Source organism: Eucyclogobius newberryi, unplaced genomic scaffold, assembly GCF_026437365.1.
Source record: "Eucyclogobius newberryi isolate DKJ021-1_F unplaced genomic scaffold, fEucNew1.0.hap1 SCAF_3, whole genome shotgun sequence".
Taxonomy (NCBI): domain Eukaryota; kingdom Metazoa; phylum Chordata; class Actinopteri; order Gobiiformes; family Gobiidae; genus Eucyclogobius; species Eucyclogobius newberryi.
Window position 1 is genome coordinate 23,204,608 of NW_027315945.1, and position 22,701 is coordinate 23,227,308.

The 22,701-nt window shown below is 40.1% G+C and overlaps 2 protein-coding genes across 2 annotated transcripts in view; one reads left to right on the plus strand and one right to left on the minus strand.

Annotated features, from left to right (window-relative positions):
- Positions 1 to 9,462, plus strand: part of LOC140374518 (RNA-binding motif, single-stranded-interacting protein 3-like) — a 142,170-nt gene extending 132,708 nt beyond the window's left edge. Inside the window, exons 11-14 of the mRNA XM_072461445.1 lie at positions 4,373 to 4,489; positions 4,753 to 4,839; positions 6,806 to 6,927; positions 7,649 to 9,462. Of these exons, the coding sequence (XP_072317546.1) occupies positions 4,373 to 4,489; positions 4,753 to 4,839; positions 6,806 to 6,927; positions 7,649 to 7,652 (330 nt within the window). The 3' untranslated portion in view covers positions 7,653 to 9,462. The remainder of the gene's footprint in view (positions 1 to 4,372; positions 4,490 to 4,752; positions 4,840 to 6,805; positions 6,928 to 7,648) is intronic.
- Positions 9,463 to 10,479: 1,017 nt separating this feature from the next.
- On the minus strand, positions 10,480 to 22,043 carry entpd3 (ectonucleoside triphosphate diphosphohydrolase 3). Its single transcript, XM_072461444.1, has 10 exons — positions 21,917 to 22,043; positions 19,877 to 20,014; positions 19,557 to 19,674; positions 19,289 to 19,448; positions 19,039 to 19,198; positions 18,205 to 18,432; positions 16,795 to 17,058; positions 16,622 to 16,726; positions 12,193 to 12,330; positions 10,480 to 10,796 (listed from the first exon to the last, which is right to left on the minus strand). The coding sequence occupies exons 2-10, from the start codon at positions 20,009 to 20,011 to the stop codon at positions 10,608 to 10,610; spliced, it is 1,497 nt and encodes a 498-aa protein (XP_072317545.1). The 5' UTR covers positions 20,012 to 20,014; positions 21,917 to 22,043; the 3' UTR covers positions 10,480 to 10,607.
- Between the last annotated feature and the right edge of the window lie 658 nt (positions 22,044 to 22,701).

The following is a 22,701-nucleotide window of genomic DNA, read 5'->3' on the forward strand; positions in this document are numbered from 1 at the left end:
GTGTAAATGTGCTTTCAAACAAATGTCCCATCTAATTATTTGGCAGGCGCCTTGATATGACTTCCTACATTTTTACGTGAGCAGGGAGCAGAGAATAAGCGCTGGGATAAAGCACATATAAATAAATAGAGCTTGTGTATATTTGACAGAGCGGGGCCAGCAGAGTGAGGAGCAAACTCACAGAATATATACAGGATTACAAAGAAAACATCTGGAACAAAAGGGAAGAAAACAAATCTCGCAAACGCATGTCAGATCTGCATTGGATGATGTGATTTTCTGTCTCCCCTGTGCAAAAAATGGTCGGGCTGCAAAAACTAAAAGGCGGGTTGGTGTATTTCCAGGGTACACAGGGGCTTGACAAATGAAGACTGCATCAGGGAGTTGACACATACGGAGAGACACAGCGCTCAAATTCGGTGCTATAGTGCTGGCTTCATTTGTGCCCCCTCAGTGCACTGCAAACTTTTCTATTGTTGCACACTGTAAAATGTCCCGTGGCCAACGATATATCTAACTGTGGAGGGAACAAATTCTAGTGGATTAACACTAACTTTAGACTGTAAGGAATCCATGGAATGCAATGATCTCTGCTGCTGATTGGACACATGATATAGCCTATAATGGTGTTCAGTGAAACAATGTTATAATTATTGTTGAATGCGTGTCGATGAGCGTAGAGCACATTAGAGCTGCAATCAGCGTCTTTTCTTTGAGTGTGCATGTGTATGTATGTGAGGAGAATAAAGACATTTACCACAGCTATTCAAATGAGGGCTTTGTCATCTTCTACAGTTGCAAATGTACTGACTTTCTGTTTCATTTCAGGCAAATGTGAATTTTAAATTTACTTCTTTATTTCGAAACACAACATGAATGGCACAAGAATGAACAAATCCTTTTATTAAGAACCTTTTGTGCCCAAGCCTAGATTCCCATAATTGTATTTACCACTCCCCAATCAGAATAGTGCAGCATTTCAGTGTTTAATCTCTATAAACACACCTCGACGTACCGTGGAGAGCCTGGAGGACCAGCTCGCTTCTGAGTCTTGGTGAAACGCCCAGATTACTTGAACTCCGCGTCGTTACATCTTAATTAGTGAGAGGAGGTCTTTGTGTGTAATTACTCACAAATTCCCCTACAGGAAATGAATGCATCAGAATGAGCACACAGCTTTTAGGGGCGGCCCTTAATGAGCCGCACAAAGAATTGGGATTACACATCTTCCTGATTTAAATTGCAATGTTAAGACTGTGCGAAGAGACAATGGAAGGTGCAGTAACAAAATGAGGATTCCACACATACTGTATGCATATACAACTCATGACACATGATTATTTATTATTCATGGCTATGATACAGACCCTTCAATTCAAAAAGTATTCTAAGGAATTATGTTTTTAGATAAACATTTTAAATTAATTTATACTTTGCCATCTCAACAGTGGCTCAACAAAGCCTTTCACTCTGAACTCGAAATGAATCATTTGATTTTGATTGTTCTTTTCTTTTCTGGGAGGAGAATAATATAATCTGTTTCGTTGTGTTTTACCTTTCTTTGTTTAACCTTGCATAGAAAAGGGGCTTTCACAATACTTGTCTGTCTTTTTAAGTAAAAATGTGAAATCTTGTCTATACTAAACTAAACTTAATTCTTGGAGAGGATTGGAAGGAAGAGCATTTGACCAATAACAAATTAATGTGCAATTCACTCTTTTTGCTTTAGTAATCCAGGAAAAGCAAAGGAAAACATGACTTTCTTTCCTGTAAAAAAATGCTAACAAAGTATTGCGTTTGCGGCTCTACTAAAGCTCTTTTCCATAATCGCACCTTATTACCACTAATGCTGTGTTTTGATGCACCAGGCGCCTAAAGCGTTCTGCTAGTCTGCTTTATGCTCCTGCTCTGGAGAAATGACAGCCAGAGAATAGAAGGAGAGGAGACACAAAGATCCAGTTCAAAGTTGAATCCGATTTTGTTTTTGTCTGTCTCCTGTCCTCGAGGGAATAGGAACTGCCTGTCTTGCATTTACCCAAGAACAAAACACACACAGCATTAGACTGGCGTTGCACTGAGTTAAACAATCATCACAGAAAATAAATTGAACGATGCAGACACACGCAGAGATAGCAGGTCTAACACTTGTTCTGCTATAAATCAACGCCGTCAATTAGTCAATGCATTTCTTTCCCCCTCATCTTTTTGTAATGCTGCTTTCCCACGCCTGGGAACCCCTGCTGTGAGATTGGAGGCAATGAACAGAAGAAGAATTATGCAGAATGAGAAATGATTACCTGAAAGAAAGCATTATTGCTGGATAAAATGCAGTGGATTTAAGCAGATTTGGGTGGAAAATCTACCTGCCTAAGCCAGTGCTGTCGGTGCTGTGATTTGTAGATTCATGCTTGTCTCTTGTGTGATACTTAAGACCAGAAAATGTCCAGGATGTTAGTTTTACTTACTATTAAGGGGGGGAAAGAATTATTATTAAGAACTATTTCAGATTTGAGTCAATATTACACGTTATTCGTAAATAGGCTGCAGTCACCATATTTGAACTTTTATTTGGTTAAAAATATGTTTTTAAATAATTCAATGCAAATCATTGTTTAACTAGTTGATTAATACATTTAAAAAAACAGTAATTGATCCAGCAGAAATATGCAATGTTGTTTTATTCTCATAAGCAGCTACGCTTGTTCTGATACAGATTTGTTCAACCACATGTCGAATCACACCCTGGGATAAAACCAGACTCTTTGTAAAGTGCTGGAGATGCGTTTATGATCAAAGAACATTTGTGTGCTCCGCATTGTGGATCAGTACTGAATCCGGCATGGGTCGGGGCCGCCCTGAAGTTACTTGGGGGGGTCCGGTGTTGGCTTGCCCGTGCGTTTGCCCTCGGCGCTGGTTCCAGTTGGGGTGGGCCTCAGTTTGGGATGCTAGGTTCCTCGGTCAAGTGGTGGGTACCAATGTTACAGCACCTGATGTGTATATACATGTACATGTACCGGTATATGTGTATATAGATATGTATACGTTTATGTAACTTATGATTATATTGCTTTGATGTTTTGAGTGCACTATGTGGTGTCTTTAAATGCAAAATCAATTAAAAAAAAAAAAAAAAAAAAGAACATTCGTACTCAAACCAGGACCTAACTTTGCCAACCGACTAACTTAACAATCTTAAAGGAGACCAAGAATTGTGCTCGACTGACCCTATTTCTTACTTGGCTGTCCATTATTAATATTATATAATGGATGTAATAGAAGTACATGTTTATACTGTTGGACCCATGTGTTTACCGTTGATATAAAAAGCTTTGCACAGATGCTATTTCATACAGTCAAGCATATCTCCCCATCACCACAGACGCCTGACTCATATCTCTTTCTGTTTGTGTGCTTCTCACAAACAAATGCCTCTCCACTGAACAGCCGCTCCTCAGCTCCGTGCTCTATGTGCATCCAAGAAGAAGACTTCAAACTGCCACAACTTTCATCACTCAGTGTGTTTACAGTGTATGTGTGAACCTCTCCAGGGCGCGATGGCTGCCAAAGAACTTGCAGTGTTTTCTAAAACACCTAAATTTAATACCTGTGTTCCTCCAGCATCTCAACAGGCACAAGTGCTGACTGCTGTCTCTACTCATACTGACAGCAGTCTCCCCTGTGTGGCTTATGGGAAGTGTAGTTCAACGGCTCTCGCCAATAACCCCTCTTTTCTTTCACATGGTGAGAGGAGGGCCCTGTTAAGTCAGACAGAGCTGGGGTTGAGATGCACTGCAGTCTGAAGCACGGAGCATCAAGGTGTTAGGCCGTGTCAAAGCCCTTCACACTGAAGAGGTTTACTGTAAAAGGATTCTGCTGTATCCAGGAGCAAGCGCTCTCAAGACATGCTATTCTCCTCTGACACCACACTCACCTTTTTAACTTTATAAGGTTGCCATTATCTATTAAAAAATACAGATTAGTTGAGGTTTCATTATCATACAAATGTGTCTGTAAAAAGTGCAGAAATATCCCTTTTATATCCAACATTCTGTAGCATTTTTCACTGTAAACAATATACTCAATATTTAAATTTAGCATATCTTCAAAACAACATTCACAAGATTTATTACATTTTTTATATATTTCCACCCTCTACATCTAACCAAATGGTAGCTGGTTCAAATCACATCTGAAGGTTGTCAATGCGCTTTGTTTGTATAACATGGTCCTTTTCTATCATTTTAACTGGACCTTTTTGTTCTTAGTGTTGCTGTTTTATCCTTGACACTTATTTTCCGTCCCTGACAGAACATAACTGTCTGTTAGTCTTGTTGTTGAACATTCTTTCTGTTGTGTCCTCTCTTTGCCTCAGGGTGCTGTGATCACTCCGGCAGCAGCCATCGAGCCCAGTCTGTCCCTGCACCCGTCCAGTGTAATGGCTCCACTCATGCAGCAGATGAACCACTTGTCTCTGGGCACTTCGGGAAATGTGAGTTCATCTCTTGTATTTATGTGACCTTCGTAATTTTAAAATACTATTTTTAGCAATAGTAAAAGGATAATTAAAATTAACTACACTTGCAGATATTCCAAATGTTTCTGCAATGTTGATTATTATAGTACCACTTTTTTAGCTATTAGCTAATTAACTACCGCAATATAATTAACTATTCATACTTCTCTGTGTAATTTATGATTAAAAAAAAAAAAATAATCTAATTTTATGACATCTGATTTGTGCCCTCTCTCTAGTACATGTCTGCTGCAGCCACTGCCCCTATGCAAGGAACCTACATTCCCCAGTACACTGCAGTGCCTGCTTCTGCCATCACAGTGGAAGTAAGAACACACAAGCTCTTGTTTATTGAGCCTATTACACGAGGCAACTGTCTGCACTGCAACCCACAGTGGTCTTCAGAGGATACATTTAAAAGCTTTATGGCTGTAGCTGAAAGCACTTGTGGCACATCTGTACTAAACCCCGGTCTATTAGAGCTATTGTCTGTTGAACTGCTGTCATTTGTTGACTTGAGAGAGAGAGAGATTTGTTGTGCATATTGTAAAAATCACTACAGCATGTAGTGAAAAACACAGTAACACCATGAAATTTAGAATAGCATAATATAAAATCTAGACCGGAGATCTCCTCTAGTCTGCCGTGGAACCCCGGCCGAAGCGTCACCTTCAGTTCATACCACACAAGTGTCCCAAATCACTGCTTGCCGCTGAGACCAATCCGTTCTCTGCTCAGCAGCCCGCAAATAGAACCCAGCTCCTAAGGCGTCTGAGCCCCCAAGTGTTTCTGAGGACAGAAGCAACAGAAAACAGATGGCCAGTAACATTCACTCGCAAAAGGCTAGAAGCTACGTGTTGCCAAGACGACAGCACAGACGCTGAAATCTGGAAACTTGCATGTCAGAGATCCGAAGTTGCCTTCAGCGGTGGAATTGATCAGACCAGACCCAGCCAAAACCTAAGGATGACTTACCACCACGCCCAGTGAGAAGAAATCAGCACTGATAAGTCACTGTGTTTATCCAGTCGTGTGGGAAGAAGGCTAGCCAAACAGGCCTCAAGAACCAGATAAAAAAACTGATTTGTTGGTAGAAATGCTGCTGTTATTTGTATGGGCCAAAAACACAAGACAAAAGCACCACACAATAACATTCATGGACAACATTCAATAACTGAGCACTGGCAGCTCCAGAAAAAAACTGAAAAGGTAAGAGCCAGACTCCAACAATATTCCATCTTTGCAGAAAATAGCTTTTAATTGAAGTCTGAGACCTCATTCAAAAATACCCAATCACAGACATAATGCTGTGTGGCCCATAGAAGTGTTGAGCACAGCAACACTGTTCGCACCGATGCGTAACACAAAACTCAACCTCGGTATTTCACTTTGGTTATCCCTCGGGCAAATGTCCGGACTGAAGTTGGCAGAGAATTTTATATTTTTGTAGCCACAATCCACTCAGTTTGCGAGCTCAGTGCAGCTTGAGTAGGGGCGGATCAGAGCATACAAGGGCTGGGGCTTTATGGGGGAACCATTCACTGAAACATTAAATACATTTGACTACATTCATCTCCCAGGATTTGCAGACAATCATACCATGTTTCAAAGGTTTTCTTCCTTGTTTTCTGGGAGTGCCCCCCCCCACCCCCCTGCCTTACATTATTGTTTCAGTGTTTTAACCTTTTGGCTTTACATATTGCACTTTCAGACACATTCAGAAGTTTCTTCAATTCCTGTGTGTTTACAAGTCAAATTATCCGAACATAAAAAGGAATATTATCAGAAGAATGCGACTCTTGCATGCATGAAGACTTGATGAGACTTACTTAACCCACGTGACTGGGACTCGTGACTTGCACATAGGTGACCTACTCCCACCTGAAAGCTTTTATATAAATATATAAGTGATCACAACATATTAGAGCTGTGTGGTCAAAATCAATAATACCCTAAAAAAGAATAAATATTAAAAGTAGTGACTTGAACCACAGACTTGAAAATACGTTTTATTATCATTTGATACAGAAATCCGTGTCAAGTATTGATTTCTCGTTCTAGTTCTCTCTTATGTCTTTATTGTTTATTGTTTTTATGCAATTGAGCTTAACATTCTTAATATCCACTTATGTATCTGTACTCATTTCCCCTTTTTTGTTTTTTAATAGTTATCTGATATGATATGATCTGTTCGATGATATGTTAATTCAGTTTCCGAGAAGCAAACGCATTATTCCTCAAAGTGAATGGAGTCTGTCAGAAGAGTGAATTGTGTGATTGTTTCTGCTCCAGGGCGTGGTGACAGAGGCCTCTCCACAGAATGCCCCCTCTTCACAGAACGCCAGCGGACAGCAGCCTTTATCAGTGGAGAGCACGGGGGACCACACCACCGCCTATTCTTACCAGCAGACTAAGTGCGTATAGAGTTACAGAAATATACACCAGCAGTCACGCTCGATACTAAAGAGATCACTTTTATTGCATTACATGAAACGCAGTTGGATGGTGGATGCACTGGAGATCATGTATGTTTATGAATGCTAACTATAGAATATTCCTACCACTTACATTTAACGGATGGATAAGTTCAATATGGCGTTTATAGAGGTGTTAAAAGTACTGTTGGTTTAATCATCATTTATTGTTCACTACAGCCTAACAATTAATACACCATCTTCTGATAGAAACTTAGGGGTTCTCGTGGGCACTATTCACTATTCGACTTAAGAAATGCACCACAATGACTAAAAGAAGTTATGAAATCAAAGTGATGTAGGATTTAGTAAGTAATAAGATACATACATTTCTGATAATCCCATAATAATTTAATGGGCTGCTCCTACAATAATTTAATTTGGCTCACAACGATCACAAATCAAATTCACAAATGTCAATGCACTTTCTTTTGAATTATTTGTTCTTTTGAAGGATTTAATTGTGTCTTTAAAAGTTTCTGCCACAATCGAGTTTGCACCTCGATGGGATGTGATGCTATGAAAGTATAACAGAAATATACAAATGCTTGAAAATGAACGATCTATGCATTTTTGGTAGTAATATTGATGTGGTTGTTTGTCATTGCACAATCTCAAAGCTGGAACATTGTCTACATTGTAACTCTTGCTTTTGTCTTAGATAAGGTGCGGCTGGTGAGGCTCATTGCTGCATTGCCCTCAGAAGGACTGCACTGGTGACCAGGGGAATCAAACGGAAACAGTGACAAGGACAGTACTGAGGAGAAAGCTTCCACTGTGCACAAACAAAAAAGACAAAAATGAAGAAAAAATGTTTCTTATCAGAAGAAATTTTAGGAAAAAGAAACTGAACTGTTGGACTGTGCAACTTTTATCATTTCTCATCAAGAGACGTTGGATGTTGCCTCTGTGAGAAGACAACTTCACTAGAATCTGTACAGAAAAAAAATTGAATGTCCAGGTAGATTTTCAAGACTTTTTTATTCTATTCAAGAAAAAATTGAAAGGTGAAACAGGCAGCAGTCTAGAAAAACAAAGGTCGTCTTCCTTTCATATGAAGCTGCATCATCGTTTTTATGATTTGAGTAGTTTTTTAGGATATAAATGTTTTGGTAAATCTTTATTGCCTTAATTTTCTGAAATGCTGGGAACAAGAAGTTTCCCTTTTTGTGTTGACAAAATAGTATAATTAAAGAAAAGCATTGAGAAGCTGACTGTACAGGCAAAAATGATGTGTTTGTAAAGAAGACTTTTAAAATTCAAGACATTTTTGGGGAAGAGTTCTGCTTCCTACAACTTCACGGACATTTGTTATTTCCCATGCCATTTGTGCTTGCTTTTGTCATCCTTTTGCTTGTCGTACCTTGAAAACATTTTGCTTTGCCTGCATCTTGCGTGACAAGCATTTCTCAGTAAAAGCCGAAAAAACAGCTAGGATTTTTCAATGTGCAAAAAAGCAATAGTTCTTGTAGAGGCTGATCAAGTGCAGCCTACAGGTGGCATATTTTATACCAAAGACGAAGACGCTAGACATTGAAGACCGCTTCTTTATTTGCTTTTTCCACTTGTTTTTTTGTTATTCTGTTGTGGGAGATATCTAGGGACATGCAGTAGGTCTTAATATACAAATGCCTCAAGATGTTTTCATGCAATCAGATGTGAGCTGGTATTGTCTGAAAATAGAAAAAAAATAAAAAAGTTCTCATTGGTGTCTAGTTTTACAGTTGTAAGCAGCCAAATCACAAGCTTAATGGACCGACTAAAATGCTGTTTCTAATTATGACAGCTTAATTGAGTTATGTAATGTGATTTCATGTTATGATGCTTTAGGCTGCTGTGCGGACCAACATAAGCCATTTGAAATATGAGCAGGGATCTCTGCAAAAGAAAAAGGGCATTTTGTTCAGATCATTTCAGCCAATCACAAAGATGTTTACTTTGATGTTGATGTTCTTCTGTGTGAGCTGCTAACACAACCTTTTGGTGTTGGGGGTTAGTCGCGTAGTAGGCTGCACGTTTTTATGCGCATTCCCCTAAAAGATTGTTCACAGTAATAGTTATTGAAAAAAACAAGTGCGGAGAGGTTTCCCATTCTCTGCCTCGCCCCGTCTACTCATCACACACCAACGACAGGAAGCTACAGGGCGGAAAGGAGTTCAACCACCATTCAACCAAAACTGGGAAGATACAAACATCTATTGGAAAATAAGTTATTGAAAGTTAAGAGTGAAGTAGAGTGGAAATGCGAGTAGTATTTATGAGATTTTTGTACAGGTGTGTAAAAGAGGATGCAACAGAAATAACTTTGATGATGCTATTTTTTTATTTGCTTGGTCACATGCCTCCCATGTCTTTCAAGTTGTGATTTTGAGAGTGTCTGTAGAACCAGTGGATATTGCTGTAGTTTGAAATGTCTATTTTGTTTTATTTTAGTTTTCTTTTTAGACAAATCTTTCAATAAAAATGTTTCAAACAGCTGGCATTCATGGGTCCAGAATGCTAGTGGTACAGTGTTTGTCCACTAGATGACACTGTTGTGCAGTGTGGGATGGGACTGTTAAGTGTGACATCATAAGTCCACATTTCATTGACCCAAACAGCAGTTTGTCTGAGCCTGATGAATTTAATACAAAGCAGGGGCCTGACTTTGTTTCACATGAAATAATATCATCTAAGGCTCAAAGTCACTGGGACAGGCTCCAGTCACCCCTGACCCCAAACAGGAACAAGTGGTAGAAAATGAATTAATATATCAGCTTGTATAATTATTTTAATGGAAACCCCATGTCTAAAAATGATGATGACAATTTTACATTTTCAAAACGCTTTATTCAACAACATAGAGCAAGTTAAAAATCACCAAAATGCCATTATAATGAATAGGGCTGGACCCGGAAGTAAGATCAACATTTTGTTTTTTGCAGAGAGTCAAACGTAGGAATCATACAAACTACTAAAGCTGCTCATCACTGCTGTTGATCACTTTACTGCTGGTTTGGCATTCTCAATACACAAGACAAGAATGACATTCCGCAAAAAAAAAAAACATTAACGTATTTACATGCAGTTGGAATAATTACAAGAGTTTATGACATACTGTTTTTTAAAATGTTTTCTTTATTTTTTCTTTATTTTTTCACTATTTATCTCTGCTTCAGGTAGTTTGCGGGAATGTTCAAACCGGCAACGGGATAAAGTTGAAGTACACACATGGAGGGTTTGTTTAGCAGTGTCTATCTGACATTATTAAGCTGATGACAATATAAAAGAAAGTTCTCCACAGTTTTCATTGACAGGTACATTTTGTGTTGACTTCAGTGCCAAGAATGTGGTATTATTATTTGTACCAAGCGCACAATAGATACAGCAATTAGTAATAATACACAAACTGACAAATGAGCTCCTTTGAGTCCACATGTGCGTTCATTCATCCAGAGTGCACATCCTGTCAATATCTACACCCCTTTTGTTACTGATAATGCCAATTTATTCAAAAAAGATCCCTTCACTCAACATCCCTGAGGCTTCCTGATGTAAAGTTATATGCCAGGGGCTTTTGGTACACGCCACTGCAGCATTCAAGCCAATTCTTTTCATTCATTCCTTTTCTTCCCCGGATCTCAGTAGCAGGTGCGCACACAGAAGATGAAGACAATCACCAGGGTTATAATGGTGAGGGCTGAGAATAGAAAAACAAGTCCAGCAAAGAGAGGCTGTTTCATGGGGTAGATGTTCTCCACGTCGGACGGCATCATGTTAGAAAGACTTAGCATGAAGCCTAAACTCCACCCGATGCTTGTGTTCTTTATCTGTGGACGAAAATGGGAAAGGTTTCTGCGATTTAATATCAAACTATAACATATGTGGGCCATGATTTTGAATGTTGTCCATGGTAAACTGCAGTATTAACTTGGACTGGATTGACTTGTTGTTCAAAACTGACAGACCCCTCCTTTTTCTAAAGGCATTTGAACGTAGCGAGCCGCAGATTTGTATTATCTACGTGTATTGTATTATCGACATGTTTTTATTGCTGAAAAATGGCTACTTGACATTTTAGATAATCGTGAGTAAGTAAAGAACAGTGGGTGAATGCATGGGCCAATCAGGTTTCATGTTTCACTCAATAAAATATAACTTTAAGATCAGGGAACATGGTTATATCATTAAAAGCACATACATTTACTTATGTCTCCTTTAACTTTTTGATTATTATTTACTTTGGACTTGTTTTGCTAAATTATTAGACGTCTCGACCAAGCTGTATTCAGTTACAACTTAAGGGAAAGTATGAGTTCTGGCACTAAAGAATGCAGTGCATGTTGTTAAAGGCCAAGCAATCACTTGACATGTGACATGCTGTTAACTCTAACCCTACAGTGGGGAACGGAAAATGGGTTATTGCCAGCATCAGTTGAGAAATCCCGCCTTGTTTGAAGCTAAATGTCGTGTCTTTTGGGAACAGAGTCTCTGAGGAGTTATCTTTATGATTCATGAGTGAGAGACAGGGAATCTCCAGACTGAGGGAACTCCTTTGTCCGATCTGCTTTGTCCTCAGGGCGTCCTTCTGCCCCACAAGAAGCCACACACTGCTAAGTACAGATTTTGGCGTGCGAATAGTTAGGCCTGTGTGTGGGATTGGTGGTCCTGTTCCCATGCGTGTGTGCTAAATATGCAACTGTGAATGGCGCCATGGTGAGATCATCAAATTGTCACCTATAAAGTATTGCTTTGTTCCATGTGACAAAAAATATCTTGTGCACAGGGAGGGCCACAAAAATGTACACTTCAATAGTTATTGGATTCTCATGTCAACGCAACTCTGATCATTCTAGAATCTGTCAGTACACTGTACGTGGTATACTCAATATTTTAATACTTCAGTGTTGATATTATCTAGAAGACAATATATTTCTCACACATAAAGGGTACATGTGCATAAGTAACTTTTAGAAATGTTGAGGAATGCACCCACATAAACTTAAACTCAAAACGTTTTGCACCAGAGGCACAGCTTTTGGGGTCATTTTGAACTTAATTTTAACTTAATTTTTCACTGACTCTTTGTAACTCATCATCTTTCTAATGATTTATTGTTCACATATAATTAAGATAATCATAATATAAGAATCACAGGAAAAAGAACAATAAAAATACTAATATCAGTCAAAAAAGCAGTCTAGATGTGGTGTTGTTGAAACTTACCTCCTTTTCAAAGTGTATGTTTGACCAGGTGGCATTGTCAAACTTGTATCCTTCTGTCAGTAAGGAAAAGATATAGTGGCCTGCAGAACAGTAAGTCTTGATAAATCTATCTGAGATCCAGGTCTTTTCTTTTTTCAACTGGAAGACACAGAAACAGATCATGTTTAGAAGAAAATTACCGGTAAATTCACAATGTCATTTAAGAGCCACATTCCTGAAAATAAGTCAATTCCAATAAAAAAACATTCATAAGAGGACCTCTTCCAAACATCGACAGGAGTCAAGTTCAGCCGGCTTCTTCAGCTGAACACATGGCTGTCCAAAGAGTGTACCCCTAGAGGACTACACTACATTGAGAACTTCTATCTATTCTGGAAACGAGAGGACCTGTTTAAGAGAAATGGCCCCCACCTATGCAGAGGTGGAGTGAGGGTGCTGACAGAGAACCTGCTCCACGCTCTGAGGCATTGGACTGGGCCTGGACAGGGTCCTGAGCAGATAGTTAGAGAAGAGAGGAATGAGAGAAGAATTCCTGCTCCATCAGCCAGAGACCGAGCCAATGTTTCAACATCAAAAGCACCACAACCTCAGCCTCCACCAAAGGATTCATCAGCAGCTGCTCCACCACCACCAGCAAAGGATTCAGCTCCAGCTGCTCCGCATTCACCTCCACCGCCTCCAGCAAAGGAACAATCTTCAAAGGCCTTGGACCCATCTGTGACAAGCCCAACAACATCCCTGTCATCGCCCCTGCCTTCACACCAGCCCTGGGTTCCCCCTGCAACATCTACTCCCACTAAAGATTCATCATTCTCCTTCTCATCTCCACTCTCACCCATGTGCCTTCCCAGCCATTTTGAAAGTCTGATCAAATCAGGCATTAAGATGGCTCCACTCACGCCCAATATAGCAAGGGCTATGTCAATACGTATCAACTCTTCCCTGCACAAGCCGACTACACCAACAAAAGCCCCACCACCCATCCCCCCTCGCCTCTCACCTGGTCCCAAACTCTCCTTGGCTACAAAAGCCCCACCACCCATCCAACCTCGCCTTTCACCTGGTATCTCCCATAGCTAGGATGCACTGGGTCTCAGCGTTGCCGGGACTTATTGTCACATTAAAAATCAAACCAACCCGGGGCCCTATGTAAAAAGAGCCCCCCCTAGTGCTATTTCTGTAGTCACAGCATCACACAGATGGAAAAACAAAATGCGAGCCAGGCCCAATCTGAGAAATGTGATTCATATTCCCTGTGAAAAGATAAAGCCCAGTCTCACTGAAACTAGTCTGAAACTTGCTGTGCTAAATGTCAGATCCTTATGTAACAAATATCTCTTAATTAATAATTTTATTTCTTCTTATAATCTTGATTTTATGCTTTTAACTGAAACATGGCTTGACAAAAACACAGGAAATGTAGTTCTGATAGAATCTGCTCCACCCAACTTTAAGTTTGAATCTGAAACACGAGAAAACAAAAAAGGGGGTGGAGTCTGTGCTGTCTTTAGAGATGAAATAATTACCCGCAGGTTGTCTTTTGGGGTGTTTTCATCATTTGAGTATGTATCCTTTAAAATGGAGCTAAAACGGTCTCCATCCATTCTCTTCATTGTTTTATACAAGCCTCCCCAGCACTGCCAAAGTTTTATTGATGATTTTACTGAGATGCTTTCAGTCATATGCACAGACTTTGATGGTTTGGTCATTACAGGTGATTTTAATGTGCATATTGATAATATTTGTGACAGAAACGCTAAAGAGCTTGATGCTGTCCTTGAAACCTTCAGTCTTACTCAGCATGTGAGAGGCCCCACCCACAGCAAAGGACACACTCTAGATCTCATAATTACAAAGGGGGTAAATATTTCAAATGTTAATGTGATCGATGTTGCTCTGTCTGATCATTTCTGTGTCTTCTTTGACCTGTCTGTTTCTCCCCAACCTCCGGTTGGTCCTGCAGTTGTTCAGAGGCGACACATAAGTGATGGCACAGGTGCACTGTTTATGGAAATGATAAACTTTGAAAATGTCTCATGTTCTAATGTAAATGATTTGTTGAACTCTGTTACATCTAGTGTTTTGAATGTTCTGGACACCATCGCCCCTATAAAGGCTAAAATGGTTAAAAATAAGCAGAAGGCGCCGTGGAGAAATGATGATTCGGTCAGGGCACAGAAAAGGGAGTGCCGCAGGGCCGAACGGAAATGGCGCAAGTCAAAGCTCCAGGTTCAAAAAGAGATTTACAAAGAAAAGCTGAACATGTACAACCTAATCTTATGTAGAACTAGGGAAAGATATTTTTCTGAAATAATTGGAAGCTGCAGTAACAACTCGCGTGTCCTGTTTGCCACAGTAAACAGATTAACAAACCCTCCAGCTCAGCTGCCGTTAGAACTCATTTCCACATCCAAGTGTAATGAGTTTGCATTATTCTTTAATGACAAAGTTCAGGGCATTAAAAATGCTATAAATCCCACAATGCAAAAAATTACCCTAAAACCACCAAGACACTTAGAGCTAACTCACTTTGCACCAGTAACTGACAAAACTGTCCATGAGATCATCACCAGTCTGAGTTCATCTACATGCTGCCTCGATGTGTTACCCACCAGATTTCTAAAGTCTGTGCTGAACAGTTTGTTAGCACCACTCACTCACATAGTCAACATGTCGCTTCAATCTGGAACATTCCCAATGTCTTTGAAAACTGCAGTCATAAAGCCTCTCCTAAAGAAGAGCAGTCTTGATGCCGCAGTACTGAGTCATTACCGGCCCATCTCTAATCTGCCATTTTGGGGCAAAGTCCTTGAAAAGGTTGTTTACCAACAGCTCACAGATTTCCTCTTGATAAACAACTCATTTGATGTTTTTCAGTCAGGTTTTAGAACTCATCACAGCACTGAGACTGCTCTTGTCAAGGTGACAAATGACATCCGCCTGAACACTGACACGAGCAAAGCCTCAGTCTTAATTCTGTTAGATCTGAGTGCTGCTTTTGACACTGTCGATCATGGGATCCTCTTACAGAGACTAGAGGACTGGGTGGGCATCACTGGCACTGCCCTAAACTGGTTAAGGTCCTATCTGGAAGACAGGAAGTACTTTGTTGAAATTGGTAGCTGTGTCTCAGACCACATGACCCTGACCTGTGGAGTGCCCCAAGGGTCAGTCCTGGGTCCCCTTCTGTTCAACCTCTACATGCTGCCGTTAGGTCAGTTGATACGCAGTGAAAATGTGTCCTATCACAATTATGCAGACGACACTCAGATCTATGTTTCACTATCGGCAGGTGACTATGGACCAGTGGATTCACTCTGTCACTGCATCCAACAGATCAGTTTGTGGATGCAAAACAACTTTCTCCAGCTGAACTCAGACAAGACTGAAATAATCGTTTTTGGCCCACAGAAACAAAGAGAAAGTGTTAGCGGTCACCTCCAGAGTCTCGCTCTAAAACCTACAAACCAAGTTAGAAATCTGGGGGTAATAATGGACTCAGACTTGAACTTTAATAGCCACGTCAAATCAATAACATCAGCAGCTTTTTACCATCTAAAAAACATTGCCAAAATCAAAAATATAGTGTCAAAACCAGATTTAGAGAGACTTATCCATGTGTTTGTCTCCAGTAGATTAGACTGTAATGGCCTGCTCACTGGCCTCTCCAAACGAGCTGTAAAACAGCTGCAGTACATCCAGAACGCTGCTGCTCGGGTCCTGACTAGAACCAGGAAGTACCATCACATTAGTCCTGTTCTCAGGTCTCTGCACTGGCTCCTGTGGCTCAGAGAAGAGACTTTAAAGCAGCTCTGCTTGTGTACAAGTCTCTCCATGGCCTAGCACCAAAGTACATCTTGGATATGTTAGTGCTATATGAACCATCTCGGACTCTGAGGACCTCAGGGACCGGCCTCCTGCTGGTGCCCAGAGTCAGGACAAAACATGGGGAATCTGCGTTTCAGTTTTATGCAGCTAAAATCTGGAACAGTCTTCCTGAAGATGTGAGACAGGCTTCTACTCTGACAATGTTCAAATCTAAGCTAAAAACAGTTTTGTTTAGCTGCGCATATGACTGAAAGGATTTTTTCTTTGCACTCTTCTCTTTTGTTTGTGATTTTATTAGTTTAGAAAATCAGTTGGATTGATAATTTTTAATTTAGTTAATTTTATTGTATTTCTGTTTCTGTAATTTCTTTGTGATTTGAATGCATTTTTCCTGCTGTGAAGCACTTTGAATTGCCTTGTGTATGAAATGTGCTCTACAAATAAACTTGCCTTGCCTTGCCTTAAAACAAACTATCAAAAATGTGTAAAAGATGCTGGAAATGAGTTGTTGTTGATGTTGTTGTTGTTGTTGTTGTTGTTGTTGTTGTTATTGTTGTTTAATCCATTATGTTGTTGTAAATGATTGTTTGTTTGAACTAACCTGTGCCCAAGACGTTTGGCAGAATGTCTTTACTGCGTCATTGAAGCTATCAAGATCCTCAAAATCACCAATAGCTCTGCTCGTAAAGAAGAATCCGGCATACGCCTGACAAAATAGAGAGAAGAATTATCTTTTCGTGCACCTTTTTCTGTATGTGACTTTCTTTGTTTTACCATGTAATGTCCAACGACCGGCGGCTGCTCCACTCCGTTGAAAGAACACTGGTCTGCGTTGCATGTGTCGAAGTCAAAAATCATCCTGACGAACTTTTTACATTCTTCCGAGTTCCCGTCTCCCACAAAGAAGAACTCCTGGTCCGGGCTGTATTTCTCTGGTATCTTTGTGCATGGTGTGTTGTAAAGGTCGGATGCTTTCATTGTTATGTTAAAACCAATTGGGTAGCAAGGGTTTAGGATGAGGTCTTGGCTGGATGATGTCTAAAACAGAAGATCATAACTACTACAGGTCATTTAAAACAATCAATAATGGGGTTGCAGCCAGCATCTGTAGGAAGTATAAGCAGTATGTAGACCGTAGCCTCAAAGCAAGGCCAGTTATTGAAAAATAAACTATTTCCAACAACTATTTCCTCTATGATTTACCTGTCATTTACCTGTCTTCAGATTATGGAGGGGAGACTGCACAGTCCTACTCGCACGTTGTAATTAGCTTTGAATACTCCATTATAGTTCTTATCTCAGAGATTAGTGTGAGCTTGTCTTTTTAGTTGGTTTGCCCAAATTTGCAGTCTTTGTTCAGGGATTAGTCACAAGGCAAATACATGCACTATCGTACACTGCCAAGTCGTTATTTAGATTGAACTAAGCAAATACAGTAGAGCCGAGTCTCCTGCTGGAGACCTCCTGCTGCAGGTGATGATCTTTCAGCTGCAACAGGGTATTTCAACCCAACTGATGCAGTGAGCGGCTTCTCAGTACTGAAACAACCATGTGGAAAGACAAATCCCGTGGTCATGGAACAGATGTCAGTGTGTTTGCGAAGGGTCAAATCATTGGCATTAAGCAGAGAAAACATCTAAAGATAAGCAGAGACTAATGTACTACAGATCTGAACCAATGTTTGAGCTGGAGAAGGATTTGTGCAGTTTTCACTCTCTTTATCGTCAATACAAGATCAACAGGTGAAAAACAATGCTACACTGGATAGTATAAAACATTTTGATATTGCAGAAGCTTATTAAAACTGTGCTGCAGCGAATGTGTGTTGTAAACAAAGCTAAAGGCGGTCCCACCAAATATTAGAGCGTGTGCCCCTTTGTCTGTGGTGACTGGTGGACAGGCAGTGTATTATTAATGCATGATGTTACTATGCGCTTGTGCAATATTCTTAGACAGAAATGCTTAACATTCAATGTGCGATCAATACTCTTTATAACATAATGCATTTTTCACTTGACTGTGTTGCTTATTTACAGCACAGGGCGGACGTTGTTCACTAATCAATTCTCAATTAGGCATTAATGGAGTTTGGCTGCGCACTATCTGCAAAGCAAGTGCTTATACTGTAGCCAATTGTAAATGTATCTTAACCCAAGGGAGAAACACTGCATATTATCCTTTTACCTGAACAATTTTATCCAAGACTTTCTTCCCGGCTTCATTCTTGCCATAGCAGAGGAAGCTGTGCGTGTAGACGTTGTACGTGTAGCCGTACAGTTTGATGCGCAGGTAATCTTCCCCAGTGAAGTTCTCTCCTACTGCGAAGGCAATCTGTGTTGAGGCGCCACCCAGATCCATGGATCCAAATGTTTGCCCTCCTTCTGGTCTCATGTATTTGTTCCACATATTTTTCTGCAACAATAAAGAAATGAATGAGGCATGAGAAATATCTGGTGTGTTTCCGTCCAGGTCAGGGACATCAGGCCTGATCCTGTCCTGAGCTTGGTGCATGTGCTCTGGATCAGTCCTGAGCCAGAATTCTGCACACATCTGAACTGATGTAGGGAATATAACTCATGTCAATAAAGATAGAAGATACCATCCACCTACAAGTCCAGGTCTGCCACTCCATGAGATCTGTCTGTGCTGTTTGACACTAAGCATCTAATCGACAGTGCAAGTACGATACTAAATCTTCCTCTGTGTTGTTGTTGATTTGAATAATAATGACATACAATCTTCTTAGGTATTTTGAATGTTACTTTATCTGTTGTGTGTGAATCCAGTGTTCTCTAAGAAAAGAAGAAATGGTAGAAAAAGCTGATGAATGAAGCTGTTGCATGAGTTTATTGCAGTTTGCTCTTCTTAGTTTGTTTATTTGTCTTTGGTCAATTGGCAAAGAAAAAACAGGCGCAAAAAATAGAAACATTACATTTACAGACTGAAAGGGTTTAGGGTGAAGTTTAACACTTACATTAGATTATATGAAAATGGTCTCTAGACAATGCCATAACCTACCTCAAAAAAGTTATCCATGATGTAGTTGACTGTGATCCATCCATACAGACCTTCTTCTTGTCCACTGATGATGGAGGCGTTTTGGAAATCAAAAGGCAGAGCGCTCAGATACTCTCTGAGACTTTTCATGACTTCATTGGCCCTGGTTTTATTCGTTTCCCTTTAAAATGAACAAAACATTGTAGATGTCTTGTACACAACAAGCCAAACACTCTTGCTTTATATTGTACGACCATTAAAAATGTATTACTCTAGCATTCTCATCCCTGCTGTTGCTCCCAGAAACAGAGGCGTCTTTTTATGCTTTTCTTTAGGAATGGCTTTGGTGATGTTGACCATGCAGGCGTCAAAAGCCTTCCACGAAGCAGCATCCTTCTCCGGATCAACTTTCATCTCTGAGATTCCATCACCTGTGAGCACAAGTCTATAATCAAATCTCGATGCACTCTATAAAGTGAGTGCATAAGTAGTTTAGGGGCCGTGTTTTTGAAAGGGTTTTATTGTTCGTAATCTCTTACCTCTGACTTTGCAGCTGATAACTTCTTTCACCATCCCTGTCTCATTTTGCTTTTCTCCGGGCCACTCGTACAGGTAAATAGTTGAGCGAGACGAGCCTGAATCTATCACTATACCATACTATAACAGAGAAAAGTGATCCAGTTAGCTGTCAGGAAACATGCCATAACCCCTTCTGGGTCATGAGTGGACCCCCTGCTAAAAAGCATCTGGAGAACATCTATGCTCACATTCCTCTACTCAATATCACAACAGTAGATCCAGCTTTTTATATAGATTGTCTGTAAATATTTTCTAAAATGTACATGAAAAGAATGTTCACCTCTGTACTGTATGAATCAAATTTCCATTTGTCCTGTATGACGGTGACAGCGATCAGAGCTGCGATGCTGCCCAAAAGGAGAAGCAGCACCAGAGCAATGCGACACTTGTATCCAGTGGACTCTTTAGACGCCATTTCCTGTGGATGGAAAATGAGGTAAGCAGTTTGGTTTTTCCTAAAAGCTTTGCCCTCATATTAGAAAAATACCAGGAGACAAGAGAGTGGGCAATAATATAATTATCGGTAAACTAAAAGCAAAACTGAAATGTTCAGGGTGGCTAAAAGGTTTATTGATCTATTTCTTTTAGCTGTTTAGTTGATTGCTATTTGTTTAAAGGTATGATATTATAAATCCAACCACAGATGATCTCAAGCTATATAGTTATGCCACTCCTATGCCACTCCTATCCAACTATTAATTTGTTTCAGGAAGGGTATTTCCCAAAATGTTACCAAATCAATCAAATAGATCCATATCAGGAGTCAGTCAATATAGTATCTCGAGAAGGGGATTTTTACTTATTTCTTTTTTTAATGGAGATCATAAGCAAACCATTTGTACATTGTTATATCCAATTTAAAATGACTTCCACATGTTTAAACTACAGCTACAAGCACTTTCTGATGGAGAGTTCAGGGCTCATTCTGTTGATGCAGTTGATGCAGTCCAAAAACACATGAAGCGTCCAAAACCCGCCCAAAACAAAGAATAAATACATATCCCAGATGGTTCCTGTTTCCTGTGACAATCCTGATTGCTTTAATCATACAAGAACCGATACACTTGTTTAACCATGTGGTTCCACTTTTGGCGCACACAGAGGTGAGGCTTGTGAACGCGTGAAGCGTGTCCTTGAACTTCAGATTTTCACTATGAACCGGTGCATTTTTGTTCACATTCTCTCGTTTTCTAAACCCTGACTCGGTCTTAACGTCTTGCCTGCAGCTGCAGGTGTAGTCAGAGGTACTTTTAAGGGTTATGTCAACAAAGCAACGCCTTTTTCCATTTTACATTTAATAATCAGTACAGTCATCTTAAACCCACATAAATCCCTAGAATAAAAGCGTCTGGGACACATAATGTGCAATGACTGGCCGTGATGTTGTCATGGGTACTTTGTTGAAAACAAGCAGGCAGGTGATGACAGACAAACTGTGATTATGTCCATAAGCATCTCTCTGACACATGTTTTAGGTCTGAAAACAACTTTATTGCTGTGTTCAAGACATAGAAGAATTCAATTTCATTGGTCTTCTTTACGTTATGCCCTTTTGGCTACAGAACATGACTAGTGTAAATACAGTTCAGACGGCATGTGGCGCTCTGTGAACCCATTGATCTCTGGCTTTACTGGTGGCTCCTGGTCTGTCTTTAAAGTCTCTGTGTCCTGCTGGTTCTTAGTGACTTCAGAGGGACATATGTACCAGAGGCTGTAGACTGTCAATGCATAATGCAAAAGCCAATGGCTTTATTATGTAAGAAATACATATATTAATGTAGAATATTGTCTTAATTGCATATCAGAAATATATATTTGGTGTAGACTGAGTAAATAAAAGTGATCTGCAATAGTTTCACGCTTGCATCTGAACATACATTTGTTTGTTTCATTCAGCTCTGAGCACTCCTGTGTCCATTGCTCTAGCATACCACACCTGGGGCAAGAATATCCATTTAAATAGCTTGGAACCAGCAGAGAAAGTTATCCCCCATCACTTGTGAAAAGAACAAAGTGTCTTTTGTAATCATTGGGCATCGTTCTGTATTGTCATGTGACACTGGGATAAATGGTTAGATGTGACACTGCGTCAAAGTCACTGACAGTAAAGTCATGTAGCATTGTCACTAAACACCAACTTTACTGGTCTGTGCACAGTGATCTGAGCATGTAGAGACTGGCCCAGCACAGGTACAGTACAGAGTGCCATGCAACAGACTCTATGACTCATTGCATGAAATAATAATTGTGCAACGACAAAAAACGGGAAAATATTTAATTATACAACATGCAAGAACATGCAATGCTGGCTGTTTCTTACCTTGCAGAGCTGGTTTGTGTTCCCTTGTGTGGAGTCTGTTTGCAAAGTTCAGAGAGGGAACTGAAAAGTGTGTAGTGAGAGATAGGGACGTCAAGAATGACCAGCTCACATGCACAGGAGTCTTGTAACCCAGCAGCAGAGAGGGAGCGCTGGGGGACGGGAGGAGCCTGTGGACAAACCCCAATTTTAAACCACGCCCACCTTGAGCAGTATGTGGGGTCCTTGGCTTCTGCCTATTAGAAAGAATCAGTGATGTGAGAAGAGTGCGGTTATGATGCTAATTAATGCAATCAATGAAGCTCGGAGTGGAGGAGAGGTGTGCTGCAGGCAAGTGTGATAACAGACTTTTAAATAGCAGCATTAGCCAGCAGTAACTGTGTGCTCAAATTGAAGGTTATAACTTTAATGACAGTGATGTATCAAGTGATAATTGTTGGTGGTTGTAAGCATCTTCCAAAAAAAAAAAGTTTGATATCATCCATGCAGTTTGTTCTTCAGCAAATGAGTACAAATGAAACAGTAAAAGACATTATTCCTAACGTTGTGTGCAGCCGTGCCTTTTTTTGTGTCATCACTTTCTTGTTGCAGCTAGTCTTTGGTTTGATTTACTTTATCATATTTGAGCCTGTATCTCACATTTTTGCCACAAACAATTTTGATAAAGGGACAATAAAGTGCACCTTAACTTAACCGTCTCTTAATATCAATAATACAGTAACTAATGTTTTCTAAGATTTCTAAAAGTACTTTCCAGTCTTGTTTGGAAATGTTAGTTCAAATACAGG